The 26,903-nt window shown below is 39.3% G+C and overlaps 1 protein-coding gene across 3 annotated transcripts in view; it reads left to right on the forward strand.

Moving 5' to 3' along the window:
• Positions 1-26,903, forward strand: part of ROBO1 (roundabout guidance receptor 1) — an 829,371-nt gene that overhangs the window by 736,726 nt on the left and 65,742 nt on the right. For all 3 annotated transcript variants that reach the window (XM_038766034.1, XM_038766033.1, XM_038766036.1), the window contains 4 exons: positions 506-633; positions 17,748-17,756; positions 20,844-20,968; positions 23,034-23,205. In XM_038766034.1, the coding sequence (XP_038621962.1) occupies positions 506-633; positions 17,748-17,756; positions 20,844-20,968; positions 23,034-23,205 (434 nt within the window). The remainder of the gene's footprint in view (positions 1-505; positions 634-17,747; positions 17,757-20,843; positions 20,969-23,033; positions 23,206-26,903) is intronic.

Below are 26,903 nucleotides of genomic sequence, written 5' to 3' on the forward strand. Positions count from 1 at the left end.
CTGCCCCTCGTCCGCTTCTCCATCCCCCCCATCTTACCTCCTTCCCTTCCCCACAGCACCTGTATATATGTATATATGTTTGTACATATTTATTACTCTATTTATTTTACTTGTACATATCTATTCTATTTATTTTATTTTGTTAGTATGTTTGGTTTTGTCTCCCCCTTTTAGACTGTGAGCCCACTGTTGGGTAGGGACTGTCTCTATATGTTGCCAATTTGTGCTTCCCAAGAGCTTAGTACAGTGCTCTGCACACACTAAGCGCTCAATAAATACGATTGATGATGGTGATGATCCCAGGCTCAGTTTTCCCAGTGGCCTCTGGATCAGCCTGATCATCCTGGCACTGATTTTCTTCTGTATGTCTCACTGAAGGGGAGGGTGATGACCCTGTCTCCTGGCAGAAATGGGGCTGTCGCAGGCATGGATGCAGCTTACTTTTATAGAAACCAAAACGTTCTCATACCTATATTTTTCTTCTCTTTTTCCACCTAATTCTAAGATATGAAATCCGGGACGATCACACCCTAAAAATCCGGAAAGTGACGGCAGGAGATATGGGATCATACACTTGTGTTGCAGAAAATATGGTTGGGAAAGCTGAAGCATCAGCAACTCTCACTGTCCAAGGTACGGACTGGGGTTTGGTATTTGATAAAGCATGAAACATTAGAGGTCGAAGAGGTACAGGTCTTGGCAGTAACTGGAGTGGAGCCGTCACTAGCAGTCTGTGAATACAAAAACGTTGTGTGAAAATCAAGAAAGATGATTGAGTTTGAGCACTTGAGTCCAGTTAAACTACAGAAGCTTTTCAGTTGTATTTTCAAAAAGTGTGGAAAAAAATTCCTCCTTGGTGACCGATCAGTAGTGTTTTTGACCACCCAGTGTATTGAGCACTTAGTAGACTACAGCATATGAAGGGACCCAGACCTGCCCTCAAGTAGCTTACAACATTCGAAATGGCTATGTCGTGTCACTTAAGAATGGGGCATTTCTAACCTTTGATTTGAAGTTGGCAGACTGAGATGTACCTTTTGCAGCGTATCCACAAGCACTAGCAATAATTTTCTCGAACTGAAGTCCAAAATCTGCCATGAGAGGTGAACTTTCAAGAGACCTGAGCATTTGTCAGTTATGAAAAGTAAAAAAACTGCAATCATCAATTTCACCCTCTATTTTCTAATGGCAATAATGGTTATGGCACTTGGCACTCTGAAAACAATTTTTTTTCATTTTAGGAACTGCGGTATTTTTCCCACAAATGGGAGTGGAAACATTTTAATGGCATATAAGTTATTTAAGCCTTATTTAAAATGTTAAATAAGAACTAAATGTGATGTTTAGCTCTCAGTTTAACCCAGCCAAAACAGGTAGTGGCTGTTGCTAGGGTGTGACTGTTAAATCACAAAAAAAGGCAGAATCATAAGATTTTGTTGTTGTTTAACAAAGAAATCTTGTGTTCCATCAGCTTTTCATTGTTTTCATATGGCAAACGTTTAGTGGAACTTAGTGTGTTGATATGTATAAATACATATATTTCCTCCACTGCCTTTGTATACATAATCCAGATGTTCACCATTCAGATAATCCCTTTTTTCCTTTTCCCCAAAGGCAGTCAATGATATCATTCTGATACTTCCTTATTAAGTCGGTGGCTGTGATCTTCCTTCTGTCTCTTTCTCTGTTCTGCTGGAGTTGTTCATTATGGAATTCAGGGGGATGATGGCTTTAAAAGCATCTAACTGGTGAACAAACCCTTATTTTGACACAAGTACAGTAAATAAGGGTCTTGGCCATGAACTGCCTAGTTTGTTCCTGTGTCTACCATTAAAAACATTTGGTGCTGTCATCATTTCTCAACACTGTCTCCTCTTAGGCTATTAAGAAGAAGAAGGTGGTTTTTGAGGGAATACTTCTACTGTGGGTTTTCATAAAAAGAGCCTTGTGGGCTTTTACAATCGGAGAGAAATTTTCCTTCCTGTCTCCAAACCCATTAGGCTCCCTCATTTAGACTTCTAGCTCAACCTCATAAAAAAAGAGGGAAAAAAAATTAGAAATCAAGACAGGCATTGAATTTCTGAGACTTATGTTTCTTGGTTTAATCTGTTAGACTCTAACCCCTGAAATGCCTAGAAGTACTAAAGGAAAAAAAAAGAAAACATAAAAGAATGGAATGCCAAAACCTGTGGAGAATGTTGTCCAGAGTTAGTGCCAGCTGCCCTTAGGAAAAATCAAGTCGTAAAGAGGTCTGTCCCTTGCACCAGGATTTGTGATAAGAGGGTTGATTGTAGTAAGGTGTTTGACTTCATTTTATGAAGTGCCATCTTTTCCAGCCATAAATCAGTGCTTGTAGAAATCCTTCTGAAACAGAGAGGCAGGAGTAGCCAGGAACATCAGGCTACAATTCATTCTTTGCCCTTAATTCAGGGGTCAAGTCTGCCTTTGTCTTTCTGGGTAAAGCTTCCCAGTCTAGACTAGACGGGCAGTGACCCAAACCGGACATTGATAGAGAAATTTGGAAATCCTGAGTACGGTTTGATGGGATTTTCATCAAGGTTTCAAAGGATGGAAATGCTGTTTTTACAGCTGTCCTTTTATTCAAACACAGAAAGTAGAAAGCATGGACCTTTTCCCACTCACTTTCCACCTTATTTGCAGGCCAGAAGAGGGGAGTACACGGTGTGCCAATGAAAGTTCCAGATGATCTCAAATTTAGAGATGTAACTGATTCAAAGAAATAATTCATAGGGAATTAGAAAAGTTGTGTCAAAAAAATGTAGAGAAAAACTAATGAAAAACACAGCCAGTTGTTGGGAGGAAACAGTAGCAGTAGAGAAAATTAGATGGTGTAATTCACAAGTCAAGAATATTTTAAATGTACATGCCATGTTGAGGGTGGATCTGTATATATGTATATATGTTTGTACATATTTATTACTCTATTTTACTTGTACATATTTATTCTATTTATTTTATTTTGTTAATATGTTTTGTTCCCCCTTCTAGACTGTGAGCCCACTGTTGGGTAGGGACCGTCTCTATATGTTGCCAACTTGTATCTCCCAAGCGCTTAGTACAGTGCTCTGCACACAGTAAGCACTCAATAAATACGATTGAATGAATTAATGAATGACTAAGGTGATGGATGTAATTTGATTTTATCTGATGATACATCATCACTTTAATCAGTGGTATTTATTGAGCGCTTACTGCTTACAGAGCTTGGTACTTAGAGCTTGGGACAGTACATTGCAAGAGTTGGTAGATATGTTTCCTGCCCTCAACGAGCTTACGGTCTAGAGAGGGAGACTGATATTATTTTAAAGGAATAATTTCTATGTGATTTTGATAACTCTGAATCAGGCAGATTAATTAAATAGCTGGGGTTTTTTTTGTCTGAGGGAATATTTTTCTTCTCTGCAGTGTGTTGTGCTAAGATTATAAGCAAAACAGCTCTCAGAAACCCCATGATTCCCTTGTATACGCAGCATTATGCATTTAATGGGGACTTTGTTTCTCTTATAATGAAGTTTTCACTACGTGCTCTACTTGTTTTAGTAAGGCTCATCTGGATTTGGCACTGTAAGACTCATCATGTAGTCTGCTTTTTTTTCCAGGCAAAACTCACATTACAGTTAGTATAGTGGATTTCATTCAGAGGACTTATTTTAGCTAATGAGCTTGAAAAAAGTTACACATAGTTGTGTGGGGCAAGAGACAGATGCTAAAAGGAAGAAATCACTTATGATCTTGCAGAACTGAATTTAAATAGGTTTCAAAGTCATACAGAACCAAGCTCTCTGTTTTGTCTGTTCTTTTTTTTTTTTCCCCTCCTCACCATCAACACAATGCCGTCAGACCTGCCTTGGCAAAAGAGACTCACAGCTGAATAGAAAACAAGATAGATTTGTGCTGATTTGCACACAGTAAGCGCTCAATAAATACGATTGATGATTGATTAGCATGGATGTTTGATCCATGAGCTGATCTGACAGTTAAACACAGGCTGAAGTCATCCGATTGCAACTCAAAATCAGGCATTAGCTTAAGCCCCCAAATAAAGTGATGGCACAAAATCATTTTCTCGCTTTCTCAATGACCACCCATTGATAAAACAAAACAAAACTCTTCCTCTCCATTATTGTTTATTTGCATTTTAATGGCTCAATATATTAAGTAGAACTGAAAGGCTCTGTCCCTGTTTGGATGAACTGTCTTATGAAACATTCAGAGGGGCTGTGTTTTCAGGAGTGCCCTCATAGTTTCAGTGATTTGATGTATAGCTTGTTCTTTGAGCATTTTATAGTTGTAATATACTGCACGGTCTATGAGCTCTAACCAGAACAATAGAACAGATGCGTAGAGGTGTGCTGACTAGTTCTAAACAATATGTCATGGCAGCCCCTGAAAATTACTCTTGTGCCATTGCTTTCTCGAAATGTTGGACAGGCTGATTTTATTGACTATGTGTGACAAAACAAGGCTGAAACCCATAAAGCTTTCTTCAGGTGTAGGGCAGTTGGACCCGGACAGCCTATTTGACATTACACTGACAGGATCCCAGTTTGGATTCCGGTGTTGTTTCTAGTTGCTGAGTTACGACACATTTTGCCAGTATTTTAATTTCTGTAAAGCTCTGTGCATGTCTGTGATAAATGGGCCGTCAGGTTTAAGGAGAGCATTGGCAGCATACTTTCACCCTAGGAAGCAGATTCCTTAGCAGAAAAGAGCATTTTAAGGGATGGTATTAATAAACACCGAAAAGGTAGCAGTTGATCCAAAATCCTAAGACAAATATCATAGACCAGGATGAGAAGTCCTAAGTGTAGGAATTTAAAATGAGCACATTTTAATTTGGACATGGATTAAGGCAAAACATTTTGGATGCTCTTTTTAAGGTAATATTTTTGGCAAAGCCACGTGGAAAAAATTAATCAATATTTGAGCTCCATCCTTATTGTGCTATTTGTTTCTGAAGGATGAGAAATTCTCCTACAGCAAACATTACCCATGAAAGATACAGTATATAAAATAAGTATATTTCTTTTGTCCTGTTTTTTAACATTTCTGATTTTATATCAGACTTTAATAGTCTCTGTGATTCTGTGCTGTAGTGCCATTCATCTCCTTAAACCTACCAAACTAGAAGACAGTTTTAACCTCTCTCTTGTCTTTTCAATTTCATAGATAAAGCAGCTCTTATTACTGCCCCAATTTCATTTCCAAAGTAAATTGGTAACTCTGTATCACCAAAGTGATCATGTTCCCTTCACTGTAACCAGCACCTTCAACTGAATTGAAAAAGGATTTTCATCCTTCACCTATTTGCCAAGCAATCACATTTTATCTGTCCTGTCCTAAACCATTAAAAATATCTACTACTAGGGGTTTTTTTCTTTGTTAATGTTCTGATAAGTAAAGGCTTAATAAAGCCCCCTGCTTCCCTTTGGAGTTAAGTGCTGGGCGTAACACTTAACTCTGGAGTCTCTAAAGCTCTTAGAGACTCATCATCATCATCAGATGATGGCATTTATTAAGCGATTACTATGTGCAAAGCACTGTTCTAAGCGCTAGGGAGGATACAAGGTGATCAGTTTGTCCCACGGGGGGCTCACAGTCTTAATCCCCATTTTACAGATGAGGAAACTGAGGAACAGAGAAGTGAAGTGACTTGCCCAAAGTCTCACAGCTGACAATTGGCGGAGCCGGGATTTGAATCCATGACCCGTGACTCCAAAGCCCGGGCTCTTTCCACTGAGCCACGCTGCTTCTCCACTTACAGCTGTATTTGCACCTCTTCGATGCACCCTTGCAAGATCTTTCATAGAGACTGATTATTTTTGAAGTCCACAAAATTGTTGCTTTATAGACTTTCCCATCCTATGGAGGCAGTTTTAGTAATAGGGCAATTGGCAGACACAGATAACCCAGGCAATGCTGTCATGGGGAAATCAGGGTCTGAATTTGTGTCAGCCAAATTCCTCTTTTCCTCTCTCTCACATCACTCTCTAATTCCCTTCACTCCTATATCCAGTGACCTGGGACCTTTTTCATGGCACATTAAACTATGGAAAATTAAGCATTTCTCTTACTCTCCCACTGAAAGGCAAACACGCTGCTTGGAATCAGAATTTTCAAAGCAGTCACTTCAAAGTGGCAATCTGGGTTCTAGTTCCTCCCAGCTGCCATTGGGTCTGTTGTGTGGTGGGAGGGAAGTCACTTAACCTTAACCTCTTAGGTTCCTCATCTGTGACATGGAGAAAATAATGTCTACCTCCCAGGGATTTGGGTTTAGGATGAGATAGTTGTTATGGGAGTGATTTGAAATCATCGATGTGCTGTGCAAATGTGAGTTATGAGTTATGGAAAGATGGCATTGTTTGAGAAGCAACACCGAAGTCATGGCCCCCATTACTACCATGTTAAATAGTAAGCAGATGGCCACCTCATGGGATGACTCATTGTTATATCGTTGTCTTCTGGGCCGGCAGAAGAAGCTTGCGCAGAGATGGAGGCGGGACCCACTCCCACAAACAGGCCATGTTAATTACCCACAAGGCCCAGTATCAGCAGGGAAGTTCCTGTTTCTGTAAGCAAAGTGCTCATTTCAAACCACATAATTCACTGTCACCAACTACTCCCCCTTGCCCAAGTGAGCCAGTCTGTTCCTCCCCAAATCAGGCTCAAGGATCAAATAGGAAACTCTGGACCATTTATTCATGTGGGCAAATGTCAGTGCAAGTTTTTAATACCCCACTGGCTCTGGTGTAGTATTACTTTTCCCACTTAAACTGCACTGTGGTAGTCCCAGTTTTAAACCCCGAATCCCCCGAGTCATTAGGAAGGAGTTTGTTTCGTGGTATTTGTTTAATGATATTTGTTAAGCGTTTACAGTGTGTCAAGCACTGTTCTAAGCTCTGGGGTAGAGGCAAGTTTATCAGGTCGGACGCAGTCCCTGTCTCACATGGGGCTCTTAGTCTAAGTAGGAGGGAGAAGGATTTAATCCCCATATTACAGTGGAAGAAACTGAGGCACAGAGAAGTTAATTGACTTTCCCAAGGTAAGCAATTGTCAGAGCTGGGATTAGAACCCAGGTCCTGCAACTCTCAGGCCTATGCTCTTTCACTAGGCCACGCTGCTTGTCTAAGGAGTCTCAGATTGATAATGGGGAGTTTTGGCGTTCACCACCAATCCAGGACAGTAGCATCTAGTGATTTCTGCCCATGCTTATCGTTTTGAAAATCCTGGGGATGCTGTGTCCTTGGTTATCTCAGGACTAACACTGAAGTAGGACTGGGCAGTCCTGAGATGCTGTTAAGGCAAAGATTGCAAAGAAGGTGTCTGAGTCTATGCAAGCTCCAGCTGTTCTGTGTATTAGTGACTGCAGTTTAGTTCATATCCCCACAGGTGACTTCACAGTCAGAGGTGAAATTGCTCGCTGCATGCAGCTGTTCAAGTGGTATATTTATTTTTTCTCTCTGTTCACCTTCTATTTGCCAAATATGCTGAACCTCATTTTTCTCTCACCTAAAAACCAGCCACAGTCTTCGTGACAATCAGATCGTACTGTGAGCCCATTGTTGGGTAGGGACTATCTCTATATGTTGCCAACTTGTACTTCCCTAGTGCTTAGTACAGTGCTCTGCACACAGTTAAGTGCTCAATAAATACGACTGAATGAATGACTACCACTTTGAGAAACACTTCTCCTGCCAGGCAATCACACTTGAATCACATGAATTTTCCTACTCAGGATTCTTGTTTGGAGATAATACAATCCATTCCATGGTATATGCAAAAAGTTGTATATGGGGAGGTCGTAAGTGGAGGAAACAATAAATGTGCATTAAATTGAGACACAAGGCAGTTCTGAATATAAGGATGGCAAGCTAATATAGAGCCAACTCTGTTATCTGCATTTGCTGGGGAAGGGGAGTGCCAAAGGGCAGAGAATCTTAGAGTCTGCAAATATTCAACAATTTCCTTTTACCATTAGTTTCTATTGTGTTTCTTCTGTCAACAAATTATTTATCAGAGCTGCTGCAGATTGTATCTAAATTGGGTTTGGCCAGGTCTCCCTGACTGTTCTAAACCTCTTATAGAGGCCTTAGCACACTGTGAAATGGATCCAAGCCCGGTAGTAGGGAAGGAGAAATAAAAATGAGGCCCAGACTATTTGGAAGCCAGCTCATAAAGACTAATTAAGAGGTGACTGCTGCCTTGCTTGTCCCTCAGAGTATAAAATTGAAAGAGAAATGATGGAGCTTTCAGAAGAGCTACATTATCAAGGCTAATGAGAGGGCACAGTGAGTCCTGCCATTTTGAGAGCCTTTCCTTTGAGCCAGACTTTTTGTTTGGGGGTAACTACCTTAAATAGCTGTTTCAGAAAGCTGGACTACATCTCTTCAGTAATTCATGTAATTTGAGTCAGTGCAACGGCCATGATAGTAAGTCTGTTTCTTGGATCAAGCTAGTTCTTTTGGTTTAAGCTTTTCCAAACAGTGTTTTAACACAGTGCCTTTGAATATGTAATATGAAACTAGCCAAAACGTGGTGTGTCACACTAGGAATCTCCCTCACCATCAGAGCTTACAGCAGGTTTGCTTCACGTCTAACAGTCTTACTAGGCTGTGATGAAAAAATGACTTGGCCTAGTGGATAGAGCATGGGGCTGGGAGTCAGAAGGACCTGGGTTCTAATCCTGGCTCTGCTGCTTGTGTGCTGTGTGACCTTGGGCACGTCGCTCCATTTCTCTGTTCCTCAGTTACCTCATCTGCAGAATGGGGTAAAAACCGTGATCCTTATGTGGGACAGGGACTGTGTTCAACTGGATTGTCTTGTATCTAACCCAGCACTTAATACAACGCCTGGCACGTAGTGAACACTTAATAAATACAATTTAAAAAAATAGAGAGGGAGATAAACCGGGACCAAGTCTCAACCAATCCTCAAGAGCTAAGTCCCAGAGAGTGTACTATCATGGGGTATGTGTCTTCATGTAGAAATGCTGTATTGACACTACCCAGAGTCCCATCAGAGTCAGCAGTCGTGATCCCCAGTAATCACCATCTATTAGAAAAAGTGGTGAGCCGTGTGTGCTCAGTTACTTGCTGGATTTGTGTGAGGCCCTTTTCATTCAGTATTGAAGAAATAGTCACTTGCAGAAAGCATCACAAAAGGCACTGAAAGGAGGTTATCTTCAGAATATCATCAGAAAAAGAAATTCCCAATTCCCAATTAACTGAAGAATTTTAAAGTTTTGGTTTTTTTTGTGGCTGATGAATGTAATAGAAAATATGACATAGGGCAGTCAAGAAACGAGGAAGTCTCGGTTGAGCTTTCCGTGATCAAACTGACAATGAAATGGTGTCTCTCAGTGGTTTGGTGAAGTCCCTCTCAAATGGAACTGGGGAAAGAGGGGTAAGAATAGTTGTTTTTTCCCTTCTGTTCTGATCTAGTGTCATGCTCAATCTAGGGAGATCTGTTCTTGGGTGGCATTTTGTGCAAGCCCTAAGACAGATGATCAGTTTTTGGTCTTGGCTTTTCCACCTTTCTTGTCACGTCCTATCTCTTAGAGTGGAGTCCTCCATGGAGGACGGGGTATTTCGGAGGGATTTCGTCAAGTCACTGAGTGGCCACCATTTCACTTGCAGTTTGATAACAGGAAGCTTATCTGGCTACTTTTGAAATCCAGGCAAGGTAAAAACCCTATTATTCTGGCCTGTTTTGAAGGAGTAAGTCCTGCACATGTGAGAAGGTGCAGGGACTAGGTAGGATCTATAGTCTCACTTGATTGGTTGGCTTGATTGTTTTGATGCACAGAGTTCTCAATTTACAGAGTTTTCTGCTTCTCGATCCATTTTTTTTTTCCATGAAAGGATAAAGAAAAGCACCTTTTGTCCTTTAATAGCTCAAAGGACAACTGTTTTAACCCTCATGACTGCAATAAACTGTGGCCGTGCCTCAGGTTTCTATCCGCGATCCAGAGAGCTTTGTGGATGCCTTCTGTTATTTCAAGTGAATCAATATAAATCTTAAAAAGTAATCAGAAGGAAAAGTATTTACCGCATGACCTAACTTAGGAGAATTGGAAACACTTGGAGGAACTCTGCACCCGGCAAAAAAATCTGAAGAGAGTGGTGCCCTGAAGGTGCTATTCTGCAAGGGCCTGCAAATCATATTGAATTTCCTTTAGTGTTAGTGAGGAGGGAGGAATAAATTGATACACTGAACATTTTTGTCCCACATAAAGAAGAAGAAATGAGGAAGGAATCCTAGCTTGGCCTAACGAAAGAGCACAGGATTTGGAGTAAGAGGCCCTGGGTTCAATTTTTGGCTCCACAACTTGCCTGCTGTTTGACTTAGGGCATGGCACTTACTTTCTGTGTGCCTCAGTAATCTCATCTGCAAAATGGGATTCAATGCCTGTTCCCCTTGTTACTTAAACTATGGGACAGGGAGTGTGTTTGACCTGATTATCTTGTTTCTACTCCAGCGCTTGGTATGGGATTTGGCATATAGTAAACACTGAACAAGTATCATTAAAAATCCCATATTTGGGATTCATGGTCCTCATTTCCATACTGAACTCCACTATGGCTAATTAATTTTGAGATGTGTCCTTTACAGCACTACCTAAATTTCCATTTAGGATTAAGGAAATTAAATGGCACCTAGCCTTCAGCAGTTTACATGCTAAGTAGATGACATCAGTGCAAAGATTCATAACACACATTTGAAAAAAGGAACAAAAAAAATTCCCAAATTAAAGATTATTACTCTGTGGCTTTCTGTAAGTGAGTTAATTCAATTTCTTTCTTCATACCTTGCAAAATCATTGTGAATATTAAAAAAGTAGTTGAGAGTAATCTCATGTTTTTATCCTAAGCACAAATGTAAGTATTAGTAAAGTAATTTTAGTATCATCTTCAATACTCTTTTGGAGTAGCATTTTTTACTGGACTAAAAATCAGATATTTTGAAAACCCTTACAATTAAAGTTAGCAAAAGTGATTAAAATAGCATAACTACTTTTAGGCACTTTTAAAAAGGTTGCTTTCATCGTTTGATAAATTGTTTGAAGGCACGCGCACTTGCAAAATACAAAACAAAAACAATTATAAGACCAAATAATTGCTTTCTAACTGATTTGCTAATTTCAAAGTCCTCAAGGCCAAGAAAATCAATAGATAAGTTGCAAGCATTGGTGTCTTTTAGAAGTTGAGATTGTTTTGCTGTTGCCATTAAGCGAGCATTTTAAAAATCGGATTTGATATGGCTATTTACACAGGTATCTGTGTAGTTGTTAAATTTATAGATGTTGGGGTGGTAATCTCATTTAGTGTCCGTTTAGATTATAATTAAACAGATGTGCAGTGATTCTGTGAATATCCTTGGGTATTATCAACTGCTGCTAATTACCCAAGATAGCCTATAATGGGCAATCTTGATTTTTACCTAGGCATTGAAATTAGAGACCATCTAAGTAGGTCTCTCTGCGTGTCTTTTGTTGTTACAGTGTAGATAGGGTTATTGAACCAGTTTCTGAGTGCCCTTTTCTATTGTTTTCTCAGTCTAAATGATGAAATGGAGTCGCTCCTTCTCAGGAAGCGTAATTCCCCAAATGGGGTGGAGGAGGAATGAGCCTTGTCAACCTGTCCCAAGAGGGCCCTTATGCTACAGGTTTCGGTGTCTGGGGGCAGTCGGGGGAGAGCAGGGTTGAAAAAATGCCCCAGATTAGCAATAGAGACCATTCTGTTTCTCTCCTGCTGCTGCCCCAAGGCCGGCTCTCCAAGCATTGCATGTAGGCAGCTGTCAGCACCTTCCCGGAGAGAGTGAAATTTAAAGATTTAAATTTAAATTCCCTCTCAGTGTGTTATTGTGCAGCATTTACACTCTTTTTGCCAGGCTTCTTTTCCCCTTCTCTCTTTGATGGTCTCCTTCTTTCTGCCCCCTTCTCCCACTTCCCCCACATATACTTTTATTTTAAATGGCATTTTGTTAAGTACTATGTGTCAAGCACTGTTCTAAACGCTGGGGTAGATCCAAGGTAATCCTGCTGAACACAGTGCCTGTCCCACATGAGGCTGATAGACCAAGTTGGGGGGAAAACAGGGATTGAGTTACCTATTCACAGATGAGGGAAGTGGGGCACAGAGAATGTGTGACTTGCCCAGGGTCACACAGCAGGCAAGTGGCAGAGGCAGGATTAGAATCCAAGTCCCCTGACTCCTGGGCCCAAGCTCTTTCCACTCCACCAGGCTCCTTCCCCTTGTCCTCTCCTTTAACATTGGGGAGAATCAGCACACCATTCCATTTACCAGTAAGTTCACCTCACTAAACTGTTTTAGTTTGTCATTTGTAAAAGTAGAGCGATTGTCAACCTCTGTAAATTCTAGGATTTTTCAATTCAACATGAAGCACATCACATAAAAGTAGTCCACTGAAAAAAGTTACTAAAAACATAGGAAAGCCACTAAATGTTTTATACTTTTAGTTATTTTTTTCATCATCATGCCATCATCCCCACCATTCCTCATCCAATACTGAGATCTAAAACGAGATTATATGCAAGACACTGTATTGAGCATTCACAAAATCCCAAAGTTCCTTCCTTGAAAGGTCAATAATGTGTGAAGATGAGAAAAAAAATGTGGCTCAGAGATGTTAAATGACTGGGCCTAGGTCACACAGCGAGCATACGGAGGAGCCAGGATTAGAACCCAGATACTTTGACTTCAAGTCCTGTGCTGTTTCCACTAGTCCACCCTGCTTCTCTTTCCCTTAGATTAGTGAAGGGAGTTTGTTCTCTACAGAAGAACTGGAGAATTAGGGAAAAGAGAAAGGTTTGGGAGTGTACTGAACACTTTTATCTTTAGCAGATTAAGTATAAAATGGTAGTGAGACATCTGGTTTAGGTTGTAAGACTTTTACAAATTGTAGGGAGACATCATCTCAGTGACAAACGACTAAGTGGGATTGGAAGAAGTTGGGATGCCTGGGGGTGAAAAATGAGCCAGAGGGTAAAGTGGATAAAAAGTAGCTCTTGCCTTTTCTCCCAAAATCTTTCTATATATAATTTGAAGTGTTGACAGGTATAATTGATTGTTATCCTTTATAATAGAGCTCCACCTTCTAAAAGAAAACACTACCCAGAATTAAAAGACTTCAAAGTAAGCTTTTGAAAATGTTTGGATACCTTGATGTAGGTATAGTTTTGATCATAACCTGTATAGAATTACTGTAACTGGATAGTGGCTATTCAAGATGGATTTTTTTTGCACTTTGGAAATTTGTTAAATTATTTATAATGTCCCCATTTTGTAAGGCCCAAAGATCCTTTTGTAAGGATCTTTGTTTTTCAAGATCTTTAAATTTGTGGTTTACTGCATTTTATTCCTTTTTGAGCAAAGCACATTGTCTAAAATTAGTTTGGCATACTTTTGATTTGTTTCAGTCTGGGTTAGAGGTCGAGAACCACTTATTTCCATATTACACTATTTTTTATTAGCCCCAGCATACCCACAAAACCAGACTTTTACCAAAGGAAGCTTCTACCTATTCACTACTATGCCTGGAAACGAATTCTGATTTATCTTGAATTTGCAACTCAACTTTAGCCGCATGGTGTACTTTTGTCCTCTTACTTCATACTTTATAAAGGAAATAGTTCTTAATTGAGAATTCCGGCCACTTTAATACTTTCATTTATAGGGCTAGACTCTAACTGGGTTAAGTAATCATAATTTGCTATTTTTCAAATGCTGTAGTGTCCATTGTGAAATCTTATTATCATATCATCGTTTCTGCTTTACAGGTATTATCACTGAACTAGGGAAGCAGTGTGGCTTAGTGGAAAGAGCATGGGTTTAGAAGTCATAGGTTCTAATCCCGGCTCTGACACATATCAGCTGTGTGATTTTGGACAAGTGATTTAACTTCTCTGTGCTTCATTTACCTCATCTGTAAAATGGGTATTAAGACTGTGAGCCCCATGTGGGACAATCTAATTACCTTGTATTTACCCCAGCACTTAGAACAGTGCTTAGCACAGAGTAAGTGCTTAACACATACCATCATCATTATTATTATAATAGTTCGTAACCATGGGTTCATCACTTATTTTGATGATGATTGGTCTGGAGAGGAAAATTTGAAATATAAAGGCTAATATAGTGAAGAATTTCAAAATCAAGGAAATGGCTTCTTGTAATATTAATCCCTTGTATTTGAATAATATTCTTATTTTTCCACAGTGCTTTTTCATTTTGACCTCATAACATCTCTGTGAAGTAGAGGAAGGCAGGTGTTCTTGAAATCTAATGCAGTTTCTGCTCATTTCCTCTTGTTTGCTTCCCAGGGGAAATGGATACAAGCAGTGTCCTCTAGAAATTAATTCTTCATTTCCTTAAGACAAGTGTCCATCTTTCCCTTGCACCTTTCTCCCCCACACTTAATTATCTAAAGTCCCTTTGGCCTTTACAAGTAGATCCTATTTTCAACACTGTAATAATTTTATGTCTCCCCGAAAATGAGTGGGTAGTCTAATGAAGAGTTGGGAATTTTCCTTTTTTTGTTGTTGGGTTTTTTTGGTTAGCTTTGGAGATTATCTCCTTTATTATTTCTAGAAAACAAGAGCTAATAAAATGATTGCTTTAAAATATGCATTTTGCGAGCATTAGGAGTTTCAAACTGTCTTGATTGCAGAGCGCCATTCAGATTGACTAGAAATAACGTAAACCACTGTACTACCGTGACTACAGGATAATAATGAACAATGACTCTCATGAATCTTTCAGTTGATTTTAGAAAACATAAATAGGGGAGAACTCGTATTTCTTAACATTTTGAAAGGCAAGATGGGTCAGGTCAAGTAGTTAATTTCACACTGTAGGATTAGGTACAGAACCTAGAGATCATGTCTGTCTCGCTGCCGACCTCTTGCCCATGTCCTGTCCCTGGCCTAGAACGCATTGAGCATCATTAGAGCCAGGGAAAACACTGTTATTACAGGTCAGTAAGGTTTTTCTCACAATAAGAGCTGTTGAAATATTGGTGGAGGTCACTGAGAGCAAGTGTGGAACTGCCTTCCTTAGGCATCATTAGAACAGGATATTATTTCATCTGTCTGAGATAGTGTAGACCACCATCTCAAATAAATGGTAAGCTTTTTCAGGGACTAGTCCATGTGGATTGTTGTTATTATTTCTTAAGCCCTGAGGAAATGATTTAAGTGCTAGGAAGTTGACCCTCCAAAAGCAGAGATAACTGAGAAGACATATAGAGAAAGAATTAGCCGGGAGCATAGGATAAACACAAGAATTCAACTTCACCAACAAAAGCAGCAGTATATCACTAGATTGTACATCCACTGGATTGTCAACTCCTTGTTGGCAGGGAGCATGTCATCTCACTCCATGTGAGAGTACCGGTCTGTCCCTCATGGCCCTCAATTTCCATTCATCCATCGCCAAGGTAGTTCCCTTTAGACTGTAAGCTAACTGTGGGCAGGGAACATTTCTACCAACTCTCTTATATTATACTCTCCCAAGTGCTTAGTACAGTGCTCAGCACACAGTAAGAGCTCAATAAATATGACTGACTGACTGATTTCCATATCCGTAAAATGAATCTCCGAAGTTTATCTTACCTATTCCTCTTAGTCTAGGTAAGGCTTTGCCTCTTCCATTCAATCAGATACTCAGCTTCATATGCGAGGAAGGAGATTCTGCAAGCTTCAGAATGTTCCTGGATCTGTGGAAAGTGGATAGTTAATCAAAGTCCCCTGTTGCACTTTAAAAGAGTAATCTTTTCAGCAACTTGGATGAGGTCTTTTTTTCTCTCCCCAACTTGTGATCATTTCCTGCTCTGTGAAAGGGGAGGTCCCTTACCAAAACTTCATAAATCAAATCCATGGAGAATATAAAAGTTCAGGCATGAATTTGTCCCTCGTTTTAATGTTGAACTAGTGGAATAGAAATTCGTCCTCATCTTTGACTATCAGAGAGTGGAGAAAAATTCCTAAGATTAGAAAATGAAAATGTATCCAAAGCTCTTGACATTAGACCTTAAAAGTTCCCCAGATATTATCTTTGTTTATTTAAAAATGCCTTGGTAGTGTCACTTCTCAAGCATTGCCACTCAGGGGGTGAAGATGTAAATGGGACATTCCATAAATGGTTATCTCATTGATCACCTAAAATTGGCAGTACTTTTTCCTATGAAATTCTTCTTCTTTTTTTTTTTTTTTGGGTAACCTAATGTGCCTAGGATTAACATATTGTTAGGCAACGATCACATGTTCATGGGGATTGTTTGAAGTAGGCAGGATTAAATTTTTGCTGCTAATCTATCGACCCACCCTAAGTACCCACGTTTTAACATGCACTTCTCACATAATGCATGTCTTTTAACTACACATTTTGGGTAGAATGATCTTAGGGAATTGGGGAACATACATCTGGCATTGTGAACTGTTTGCTAAAATACGATAGGATGTTGGAAAAAACAGTTTGTTCTCAGGTGTGTGGTGTTGGACGCGGAAAGCTCATTGTGGGCATGGAACGCATCTACAGCTCTGTTCGATTATACTCTCCCAAGTGCTTAATACAGTGCTCTGCAAAAAGTAAGCTCTCAATAAATGTGATTGATTAATGAAATGCTACAGCATTGAGTTTTCCCTTGAGTGTTTTGCAACAATAAAACCCCAGTGTTTTTAGGAGAACTGAGTGCATCATTTGGGGATTTTGCGCTACCTAATTCAGGTCAGACCTGAGCATGGAGAATCAATAAGTGCTGGGCCTGGGTCTTGACCAGATCTAGGAAAAGGCAGTTGGCTGTGGGAGTTGGAAAGCTTACCCTTCAGAGGGTATGCCCTGGCCTTGGTCCAGTACCCACCATTCCTTGCCAATGTTGAGATTGTGTCAGGATCCAGATTTAGTGAATTCAGATTTGTCTGCAAGTTTTCAGTGTTTATCTCTAAGAGGTTTAGTGCAGGTGTTTACTGGCTCGCTTTTTTAGGCATCTCATATTGGGCGGTTGTTATTTTTGCTGTCAATGTGAAAAGGTAAAATGAAATAATAGTGCTCAATGACTTGCAATCTGTAACCCCCAGGTTTTAAAGCGAACGGGGAATTAGTATTCACAAATAATGAGATTATTTACGCTCCACACTCCATTAAACTAAATAGCTTATAATTTCCATGAAGGTTCAAATTTTTATCTATTTACCTCACTTTTTGAAAATCTTCCAAGAGTTGCTGTGTAATATTCCACATAAGTCATTTGGTGGCACACTGCTTTGGCAAATTTAAATATGTTATCGAGTTATAAAAATTTAACCAGGGTTAAAAGGCAGGTGAGTATAGATGTATTGCTGTTTAGATGTGTACAGTATTTTACTCAACATAGACTTTATATTGTGCTGATAAATGCCTAGGTTAAAAGTTAACTGAAAATATTTTTTTTTAAAGTGTCAACCACTGTAATTATACCATTATGCCATTAGATTATAGACATTTTGAGATTCACTTTTATTGGTTTTATTGTTTATAACTGACCTCGAAATGTTGGCTAACTCTTCATTCGTGGAACCGCATGCTTCATATAGTCAAATGTCAATGTGCTTCTTTTGAATTTAATTTAAAGATCAAGATCGTATTTAAATAGAAACCAGTTACCATTTTGGTTTTGTTTTATGGGCCTTTTTTACTTTTATTTATTACATGTTTTCTTTTTCGTTTTAGTTGTGTCTGGTAAGTTGAAATTTTATTGGCCATCTCCTAATCACCGTATCACTGTGACTGGACTTCCTGTTTCCCTTTCCATCCATACCCTTCCATGTCCTTCAACCAGTCAACATCCATGTTTCACTTGTCATTGGGAACAAAGACAGACTGCACAGAATAGATTCTGCATGAAGTATGGGTAACTTTGTGGCAAAGAGTAAAGGTAATGGGGTCGATTAACCTTTTTATCTTCTTTGAATAATGTACAAGTTGAATCCTGCTGCCATTGCTTTGTTCTATCCCCCAGTAAATTCTGACCTGTCATTAGCTAATTTGGCTTTAATTTAGAGGTGGGCAAAGTCTCCCTTAGTGGAATGCAGTCATTCATGAGGATTTAAAAGTATGAAAATTCAAGCCAACATTTGTTAATTTTGAAATTTTCATCTTGCATTATGGTATAATGGAAAGGAGATGCTTACTGAACAACTGGAGTGTGAAAAGGCATCTGGCAATTTATCTGTTCACTTAAACTTCTGGTAGTTATCCGCCATTAATGCCTATTGGAATAGAAATGGAGGGGGCCCTAGGGGCTCAGGTCATTTGTATTCATCTCCATTTATCAAGGCAAAAGTCACATCTGTCAGAAGCAAAAATATGGTGTCCCCCTTCCTTTTCTTTGAAGCTCTCCCGGTATTTAGAGTCAGAGTCACCCAGCCCATAAACTGTGGCCTGTAAATAAAGGAAAGCACCATTAGGAGATCCATCAGCTCCTTGAGTGCAATAGGGTATCATTTCAGAAATTACAGAATTAGGGAACTAAATGGGACACCAGAGAGTCATTTCACCCTAAAGTAATTTCACTCATTATCCTGCTCAAGTTATTGCATAGAAATCAGTCTCTAAGATCTTTTTCAAAACTTGGGTTGATGGATATAATTTCTAAAAATCCAAGTCATTGTCTATCAACAGTCCTTTTTTTTTTTTTGGTCTTTTTAAAATTACGCAGACATTTCCATCCAAGCTCATATCATCATTTCCCAAAGAAGCCTCTCTGCACGAAATGCTGCCTCTAAGTAGAAGAGATTTTGTTACTTATGCAGAAAGGACTTAAATCTGATGTCAGTGTTGTCATTGGCTCCACTGTCTACAAAATACAGTAATGTAATTTATAGGCATATACCCCGTTTTGAGGGATCAGAACAGGAAAATAGTAGTTAGTGCAAATTCTTTTATCCCTTTCCACAAAAAATATTTGGGTAAAGACAACTGTCTAAAAATTTATTGTCTGAATTTTTTTTTTTTTGCATTAGCCTTTAGGCACTTTCTGAAGTTTAAATGGATGCCTCATTGTCTTCTGTGCCTATGAACAGCTCTCACTTTCTTGTTTAAAAAGCTGATCCCTTTGCATGTGATATATTTTAACATGCTTTTATGTGCATTTGGGACAGTGAAACAGCCCAAATCCTTCTTTACAACTGTGTGATCACTTAACTAGTTTACACACTTCTGAACTCTATCAGTCCTGGTTCTGCTTCCCAAGCCCCCTCCCCTTTCTGATCAGCTTCCTAGCATGAGTAGGTACATGATATGACATGCCTCAGTGTTGGGGTACTTTGTACTCATCCTTACTACTGAGGTGCAATAAAAGTTAGGAATGCCACAAAACCATTTGAATACAACTATATTTTCAGGTTATGCGTTATATAGAGGTGGGACCAATAGAAAATCACCTGAGGTCCACCCACCCCATTAACAATACATGTCCTGTTCAGGGTACCATAAAATCAATGGGAGATCTAGGCTACCTGAGGCCTTTTTGGCCATACGTTTAACGCTATTGTCACCTCAGAAACTTTCCTCAGGAAAACAATACATGTTTTAGATGCATTTTTACTGTTATTGAGATTATATGAGTGTCTTAAGCAGAGAAATGGATATTTGCAGATGCCGACCTGCATTAACAAAGAAAATAGATAGTTTGCAGTAGAAGGGCAGCATTTATGGGCTCATTGTGAATAAGCCAACTGTTTGATTAATAATGAAATAAGGTTTGAATCACATCCTATTGCACTCAAGCCATTACCCTAAATGACATGAGTAACTGAAGCTGTTTTTTAAGCAAAGGTCATAAGTAATGAAAAAGCCCTAAAAAGGGGAAATGATTAGATGGAGGGGAGGGGGAGCAAACTAAGCCGTTGTTAAAATGTCTGACTTGAAACACTCACTCCATTGGGAACTGAGACAAGAAGGGAGAATAATTGGGTGTTTCAAACAGCTGATAAGAAATGAATTTGAAATGTGTAAACAGTAAGTTAGAAGGCTTTCATCTAGGGCGCATTTTTGTAAGCAGGGGGTACATCCTAAAAACAAGCATGTTTTACTTTTTTCCCCCCAAGTAGCTCCATCAGCACACCTAAATGTTTTTAACTGCCATTGCTCTCAATGTAACTGACATAATTTTCTGACACTCTTATTTACTGCTATATGAAGTGGTCTTTTAAGGCTGTATAAATCAAACAGTTTGGACAAAGCTGGCATTATTTATAATGTCAGGATGAGCAGATGTTTCAAATTTGCCATCATTTCCATATATATTTTGTTTGAACGCGCCCTTGCCAATGTAAATGAAGCAGGCATTCAACTCTACTATTGCTTTAAATTCATTTCTATTCAATAATTGGTTTGAAGAATTTAAATGCTTATAATTTGCACGGTAGCATTTCAGGGGCTTTTGAGGTAAATTAAAATAATTTTAGTATCAATCTACCTCAACGGGGCTACGGTGTGGGTTGTTAAAGTATGCCACATTACAGTGCTCTGAATCAGAAATGACAGTGTATGTGTGGATGAGTTTCAGTTCACAGATATCAGGTATGGTTCTGTAGGTTAGTTTTAAGAATGTATGTTATGAATTTGTACAGGGGTAAAAACATCTGTAAAAGTGCCCAGCAATTAATGGGTAATCATTTGCAACTTAATGTCCATTAGAGATGAGCGGTACTTAAAAAATAGGTTCCATTTTGGGCAAGATAGTTGAAGCTCCTTGAAACTTGTCGCCGTTGGAAAAAGCTTTCTTTCTTCTGATTTGGAATCATTTATCATTTCCTCCTTCAGAACCTCCACATTTTGTTGTGAAACCTCGGGACCAGGTTGCTGCCTTGGGGCGCACTGTCACTTTCCAGTGTGAAGCAACCGGAAATCCTCAGCCGGCTATCTTCTGGAGGAGAGAGGGAAGTCAGGTATGGCCATCTTTGGCTCTGTTTGCTCAGCAGTGGCTGCTGTGGGACAACCAGAGAGCAAAATTGAGACATTTATCATGCCCTAGAGGTGAGATGATCAGGGAGGACCAGAGGAGGTCTGGGGAGTATTAGCAATGTGGTGGGAGAAAATATGCAACCCTTATCTCCAGTTCTTCAACCAGCTCATGGCCATTTCAATCCCAAATAAAAAATAGGACATCCTAAGAAATAAACAAACAGAAACTTGGTTATAATAATAATGGTACTTGTTAAGCGCTTACTATGTGCAAAGCACTGTTCTAAGTGCTTGGTTATGACATCATCAGAATGTCCCCAGTATCACAGGTTCAGTTTTTTAAATTCTTGTTCCCACACAGCAAGACAGCCCTGCTGAATCTACCATAAAGGTATTAGGCTCATTACCAAGTCCCCGTGTTTCATCTAAGTACCTGTAGCATCACCCTGACTGATTAAAAAATAATTCCCAAAAGTTCATAGTCCTTGTCAGTACTTCACAGTGATGATGGAGTCTCCCATTGCAAACCAGGTAGAAGCTTTGGTCTAGTTACAAAAACCAAGAATCTGCATGAGTAAATTACTCCTGCTCTTTCATCCCTGCCAGTCTTGTTCTTTGTGGGAAAGTGAGAGTAGTTAATAACCGATATCTCAAAGATCTTCTTTTGTGTTTAATAGGACTCTGTTTTAAAAAAGTTTCAGTTGTTTTTGCTGACTTTCTTAAGGGTTTAATTTGAAAGAGGTAATTTTGTAAGCACTAGGATAAGTGTAAAACCAAGATAAGACTCGAACCCACGATATAAGTGAGGGAGGATAACACATTAGATAGATGGATATTGTGCACAGTGAAAACAGTTGAAAATATAACGTCTAAAAAAAAATCTACAATATATCAGTAAGCATTCTTGGAGGGAGTAAACATCACTGGTTCAGACAGTCTTCAGTTACTGTCACAGCCTGCCCATTGTTGAAAAAGTTGGGAAGGGGGTCTCTGTCAATATTCCATTCCTTTGAGAGAAAGGCGTGTTGGGGCTTTACTCCCATAATGCTCAAAGGGATGGGGAAACTGAGCCGGACAGCCGATGTCTTCTTGTTGTGCCCAGTGCTTCTTAATGTGGAGCTTCTTTACTTCCTTTTATTCTGAACCCTACCACTTCAAAACATCAAAACCGTAAATTAGCAATTGGACAGAGATAATAATCCAAAAAATCCATAAGCCTCTTAGAAAGAATTATATATTCCAAGTGTTTCTGAGATTGGAATAAAATTCTAAATTTCAAGGAACTTTTCCCCATTGTCAATCTGTTCATGTTATCCGTTTTCAGGTTTACCCAGACCATTGTGCGCTCTCTAGTAGTTGGATGGTCTTGACAAAATATTGCCCGTTATTAATGTGTATGTCTTGCTGGTCAGGATTAAAACCTTGCTAACTTTGAATAGATTCTAAATATTCTCTTCGGCCAGCCAAATCCATTGTTTCCTAATATTTGGTCTCCTAATTTGATTTTGTAATTGTTTTCCAGTTGAATTTGAACCTGTGAAATTCCCATACATGCATCATTCAAAATAGAGAGTCAACTTCTAGCCTAACACTTGAGTTTATTTTTAAGTCTAAAGAATCTTATCCATCGGATTAATATTAATGGAGTAATTAACTGCTTTGAGGCTTTGTTACAATGTTTTTGAGATTGAGTCAGTTCACCTTAGGAAATACCATAAGTGTATATCACCCAGTATGTACAGGAGAGCACATTCAGGGTGGCCCACTACAGAGACTGTGTTTTGTTTTTCTGGCTCAGTAGTCAGGTGATAATAGAAGACCAACACTTTCAGCATTATATTTGCAATATAAATGAACGCCAGGCTCTGAATAAATCATCTCCAATGCCTTAGTATATTTATGAGCCACACTAATATTGAGAAAACCCTCAGCTTTTGATCAGTAAGTATGAATAAATGTTGGAAAATTTAACTTGATTAATCATTCACTACTTTCTCTTCCTTCTCCTCTCCCCCCCCGCCCCTTCTACACTCTAATTTCAATACCTAGAACCTGCTTTTTTCATATCAGCCTCCACAGTCATCCAGTCGCTTCTCCGTCTCCCAGACTGGGGATCTCACCATCACAAGCGTCCAGAGATCTGACGTGGGATACTATATATGCCAGACCTTAAACGTTGCGGGAAGCATCACAACGAAAGCCTATTTGGAGGTTACTGATGGTAACGTAGAGAGACTTTTATTCCAAAATGTCGAGGTTTAAGCCACAAGCTCATCCACGTGCCAGGGCACCCCTTTACTTTTAGAATGTAACCATTTTATGGATGTCATGATGATGAACGCTTATCTTATATCTCTAGGCTTTACCGTGGACGGATCAGTTGTACTGTGATTTTGACCCTCATTTCTCATCTGAAACTCAAGCTTCATCTCGTAGTGTGGGGATTGCACAAATTATGCAGTCTCAAATTTTGCATCTCCCTTCTTCCAAGCAATTGCTCCTAAATTTGGGGAAGATTCCTTGTGTTTTTTACTTCTCGTTCCCCTTCCTTGTATACCTTATCATCTGCTCTCTTCCGATAGCATTTAGGGAAAGGAAAAGAAGGTACTTTCCTACCCCTAAACTTTGGAATTCTGCCATCGTGATAGTGAATAGGATATTTGCTTAGTGACCAAATAATTGCTTGGAGTCATAATCCACTGCTTTTCCAAAGAAGGCTGTGCAGGGAAAGAAAACAAGTGTGTATGGGTGATAGCCCTGATCAGCATGTCCCTTCTGGTTAGGCTCAATCCCCTGTAGACTCCCAATTTAAAAATCCTTAATCTAAAAAATTCAGCCCTGAATGACTTCACCGTTTTGTAATGCCAAATGAAAGAACTCTGGAGGGAGAGCAGTGGGCAAAAACTGGTGGGAAGGAGCAGATGTGGGAGAGTGGGAGAGAGAGATTGAAAGAACAGGGAGGGAAATAGAGAAAGTAGTAAAAAATAAAAAGAATTGCCAGAAAAAATAAAAATAAAAATAAAAAAAATATATATATATATATATAAACAGAGCTGCCTAATCTATGGGAATGGAAAGAGTGACAGCAAGGACCTGAACGCTGTCCTTCTCGCCCTAACAGGCAGCGGATGGAAAAAGATTCAGTGAAGGGAATCTTTCGTCTTTAAAAGGGAGGGCAGAAGAGGAATTAACGAACTGCTACTTGTCAGATAGCTCAAAGAGTGATATACTCCAAAAAAGACTGATTTTCACCTCCATTCCCACCCTACTACTACCCAAAACCGAGATAAAGGACTTTGGATAAGAAACGATAGAAGAAAAGGAATTCTGACAGAACGCAAAAAGACTGGGCTCCCTCTCTATCCCCAGCGAAGAAAGGAAGCCTGTTTTTGCGCTTTTTCCCGTGATCTGTCGGAGTGGGCTAGGTGCCATGCTCAGGAGGAGGATCGTTGTGTGGGTTCTGGTGAGGGGGTACCCACGTGAAAGTGGTCGAGGCACAGGAAGACCTGTCAAAAATGAACAATAAGGGAGTTGGTCACCAGTCTGACCCCCCTGACCGTCGCCAATTGGCAATCAGTGACTTGGCCCTGCTCCATCTTGAGATGGCACCAGACCTTGTTGTCAGGCCTTTAAGCTGCTGGCAGGGAGAGTCGATAGCATTCCTTTTTCTGGTAAATTTTGAGCAACATGTTTCACCCTCCCAAAATTGAGAATATGAAAAGATAGTTTTTCTTGGTTTTTTGAGCAACATTTGATGGATAGGATTGACTTTTAAAAAATGTTTCCACTTGTCCTTTTTATGAAAAGGACTTCTCTACCAAATTTCCTTTGACCTGTTGAGGAGTTAAGTATAAATTGTCAATTTTCAGCCTAGTGCAGCCTGTTGGATGAATAATGAAATGTGCCGAATAAGTAGTAAAATGAGCTATTTAATTATCCTACCTTTCTGGTCGTTGAAGGGAGAATCGGATAGTTTAAAAATACGACTGTGGGCTCAGGACATTTTTTTAATATTCGTGGGACTGCCGTGTTGCTTGTCTAGAGTTGTTTTTGGTAGAAAACCAGCTATTAATTAAAGGGCTGTGCTTGAAAGTGCCTACAGATCCCACTTAGAAAATGAAGCATCCTTATGCTGTTTTTCAATCTGTGTATTCAGTTGTTATATTCCTTTTACTCTTTACTGTGAAATCTGATTAGAGCTGAAAATTTTGGAGGTATGTTATGATTGAAGTCTCTTGCTACGTGACTATAAGGAGGGTTAGATATTGTTCTTTCAATGCCTTTGCCACACTAACAAAAGAGAACTGTTGATTCATCGTTGTCATTTTCTATCATCTGTCTTCAATAATAGATTTAAGGATTTTCCACTGTGACTGATGAAATAGTTTTAGAATTACAGCCACCTTGTTTTATATTTATTGTCCAACAGCCATGCAGATAGTTTGAAACTGTGAAAATGAGTCATTTTCAAAAATTGGTTTCCTAAAACGTTATGAATTTTAAAAAAGCATTTTAATTTTCACATGCCCCTAAAATAATGTAGAAATATCCTTTTCTTCAAAATTATATAAAGCTTCACTTTCATTACAGCCATTAAATCTGAATATTTGTTCAAGCATTTATTTTTACAGCAAAGAATGCTAAAATACTAAGGTAATAAACACTTCCATTAAACTGTTGGAAGTATTATAGTATCATCATGAGAAGCAGCGTGGCTCAGTGGAATGAGCACGGGCTTTGGAGTCAGAGGTCATGGGTTCAAAACCCGGCTCCGCCAATTGTCAGCTGTGTAACTTTGGGCAAGTCACTTCTCTGTGCCTGTTACCTCAGCTGTAAAATGGGAATTAAGACTGTGAACCCCCCATGGGACAACCTGATCACCTTGTAACCTCCCCGGCGCTTAGAATAGTGCTTTGCACATAGTAAGTGCTTAATAAATGTCATTATTATTATTATCACCATGACATCAGAATTTATTAAAAACTTGTGTTTTGTACCACATCAGTGAAAGAAGTACAATGGGTCGCACTGTCACAAAAATAATATGGTCTTAGAAAATAGTGACAAGGTTGTGGAAATGTAATATTGGCTCCGTTTTTCAGGGCAAAACCATTGTTTGGGGAAAAGATCACACCGAAGTGCACATTTTCAACAAATGAAAATAGAATTTGTGACTTTTTTTGTTTTATTTTTTGGGCTTTTTGTAAAAAAATAAAATGCATGCAGATTAGATGTACTCCACTTGTTCAGGATCGTTAGTGGGCTTTTGATCTGTTCTCTTATATGTGTCTCTTGATTAACCTGAGAATACAGTTAACACTTTTAGGGTGAGGAGGGTTGGTCTAAGGGAAGGTTCTTATCATCACTGTTTCTGATCTCCCATTGTGCTAATTGTTCATTATCTGTGTGCTATTCCTTATCTGCTAACAATCTGAGAACAATCAGAGAAATTGTTTGTTTGTTCCATACCAAAACAGTATCTTCCTGTCATTGTTTTTTTTTCCCCCCCACAGGTTCAGTAAACCATAGATAGGCATTATTGTTAGTAAAGTTGTAAACAACAACTGCCCCAGTAAATTTGTTTCTTGTTATTGCCAGTCCTCCTTCGGAGCTATCCCAGAGGGAAATGGGATACAAGGACTGGGTGAAAAAGCCCAACTGTGCCGGGATGGTATCAAGCTTCCCGGGGGATGGCTTTGCTGCAAGAAGGATGCTGGTGTAGGACTGTAAAATTATTAGTTTTAGTTGGGCAGCCCAGTCTTCCCTGGCACCTGCTTGTGTGTGCCTTTTTTTTTCAATAGACAAGTGCTGATCTGAAATAAATATTTCCTCAAGAAAAAAAAAATCCTTATTATAACAAATTTGTTCTGTGGAGACTGAGCCAAAACTTTTCAGTATGCATGAGATGAGACTTGGGAG

This window comes from Tachyglossus aculeatus, chromosome 24, assembly GCF_015852505.1.
Source record: "Tachyglossus aculeatus isolate mTacAcu1 chromosome 24, mTacAcu1.pri, whole genome shotgun sequence".
Taxonomy (NCBI): domain Eukaryota; kingdom Metazoa; phylum Chordata; class Mammalia; order Monotremata; family Tachyglossidae; genus Tachyglossus; species Tachyglossus aculeatus.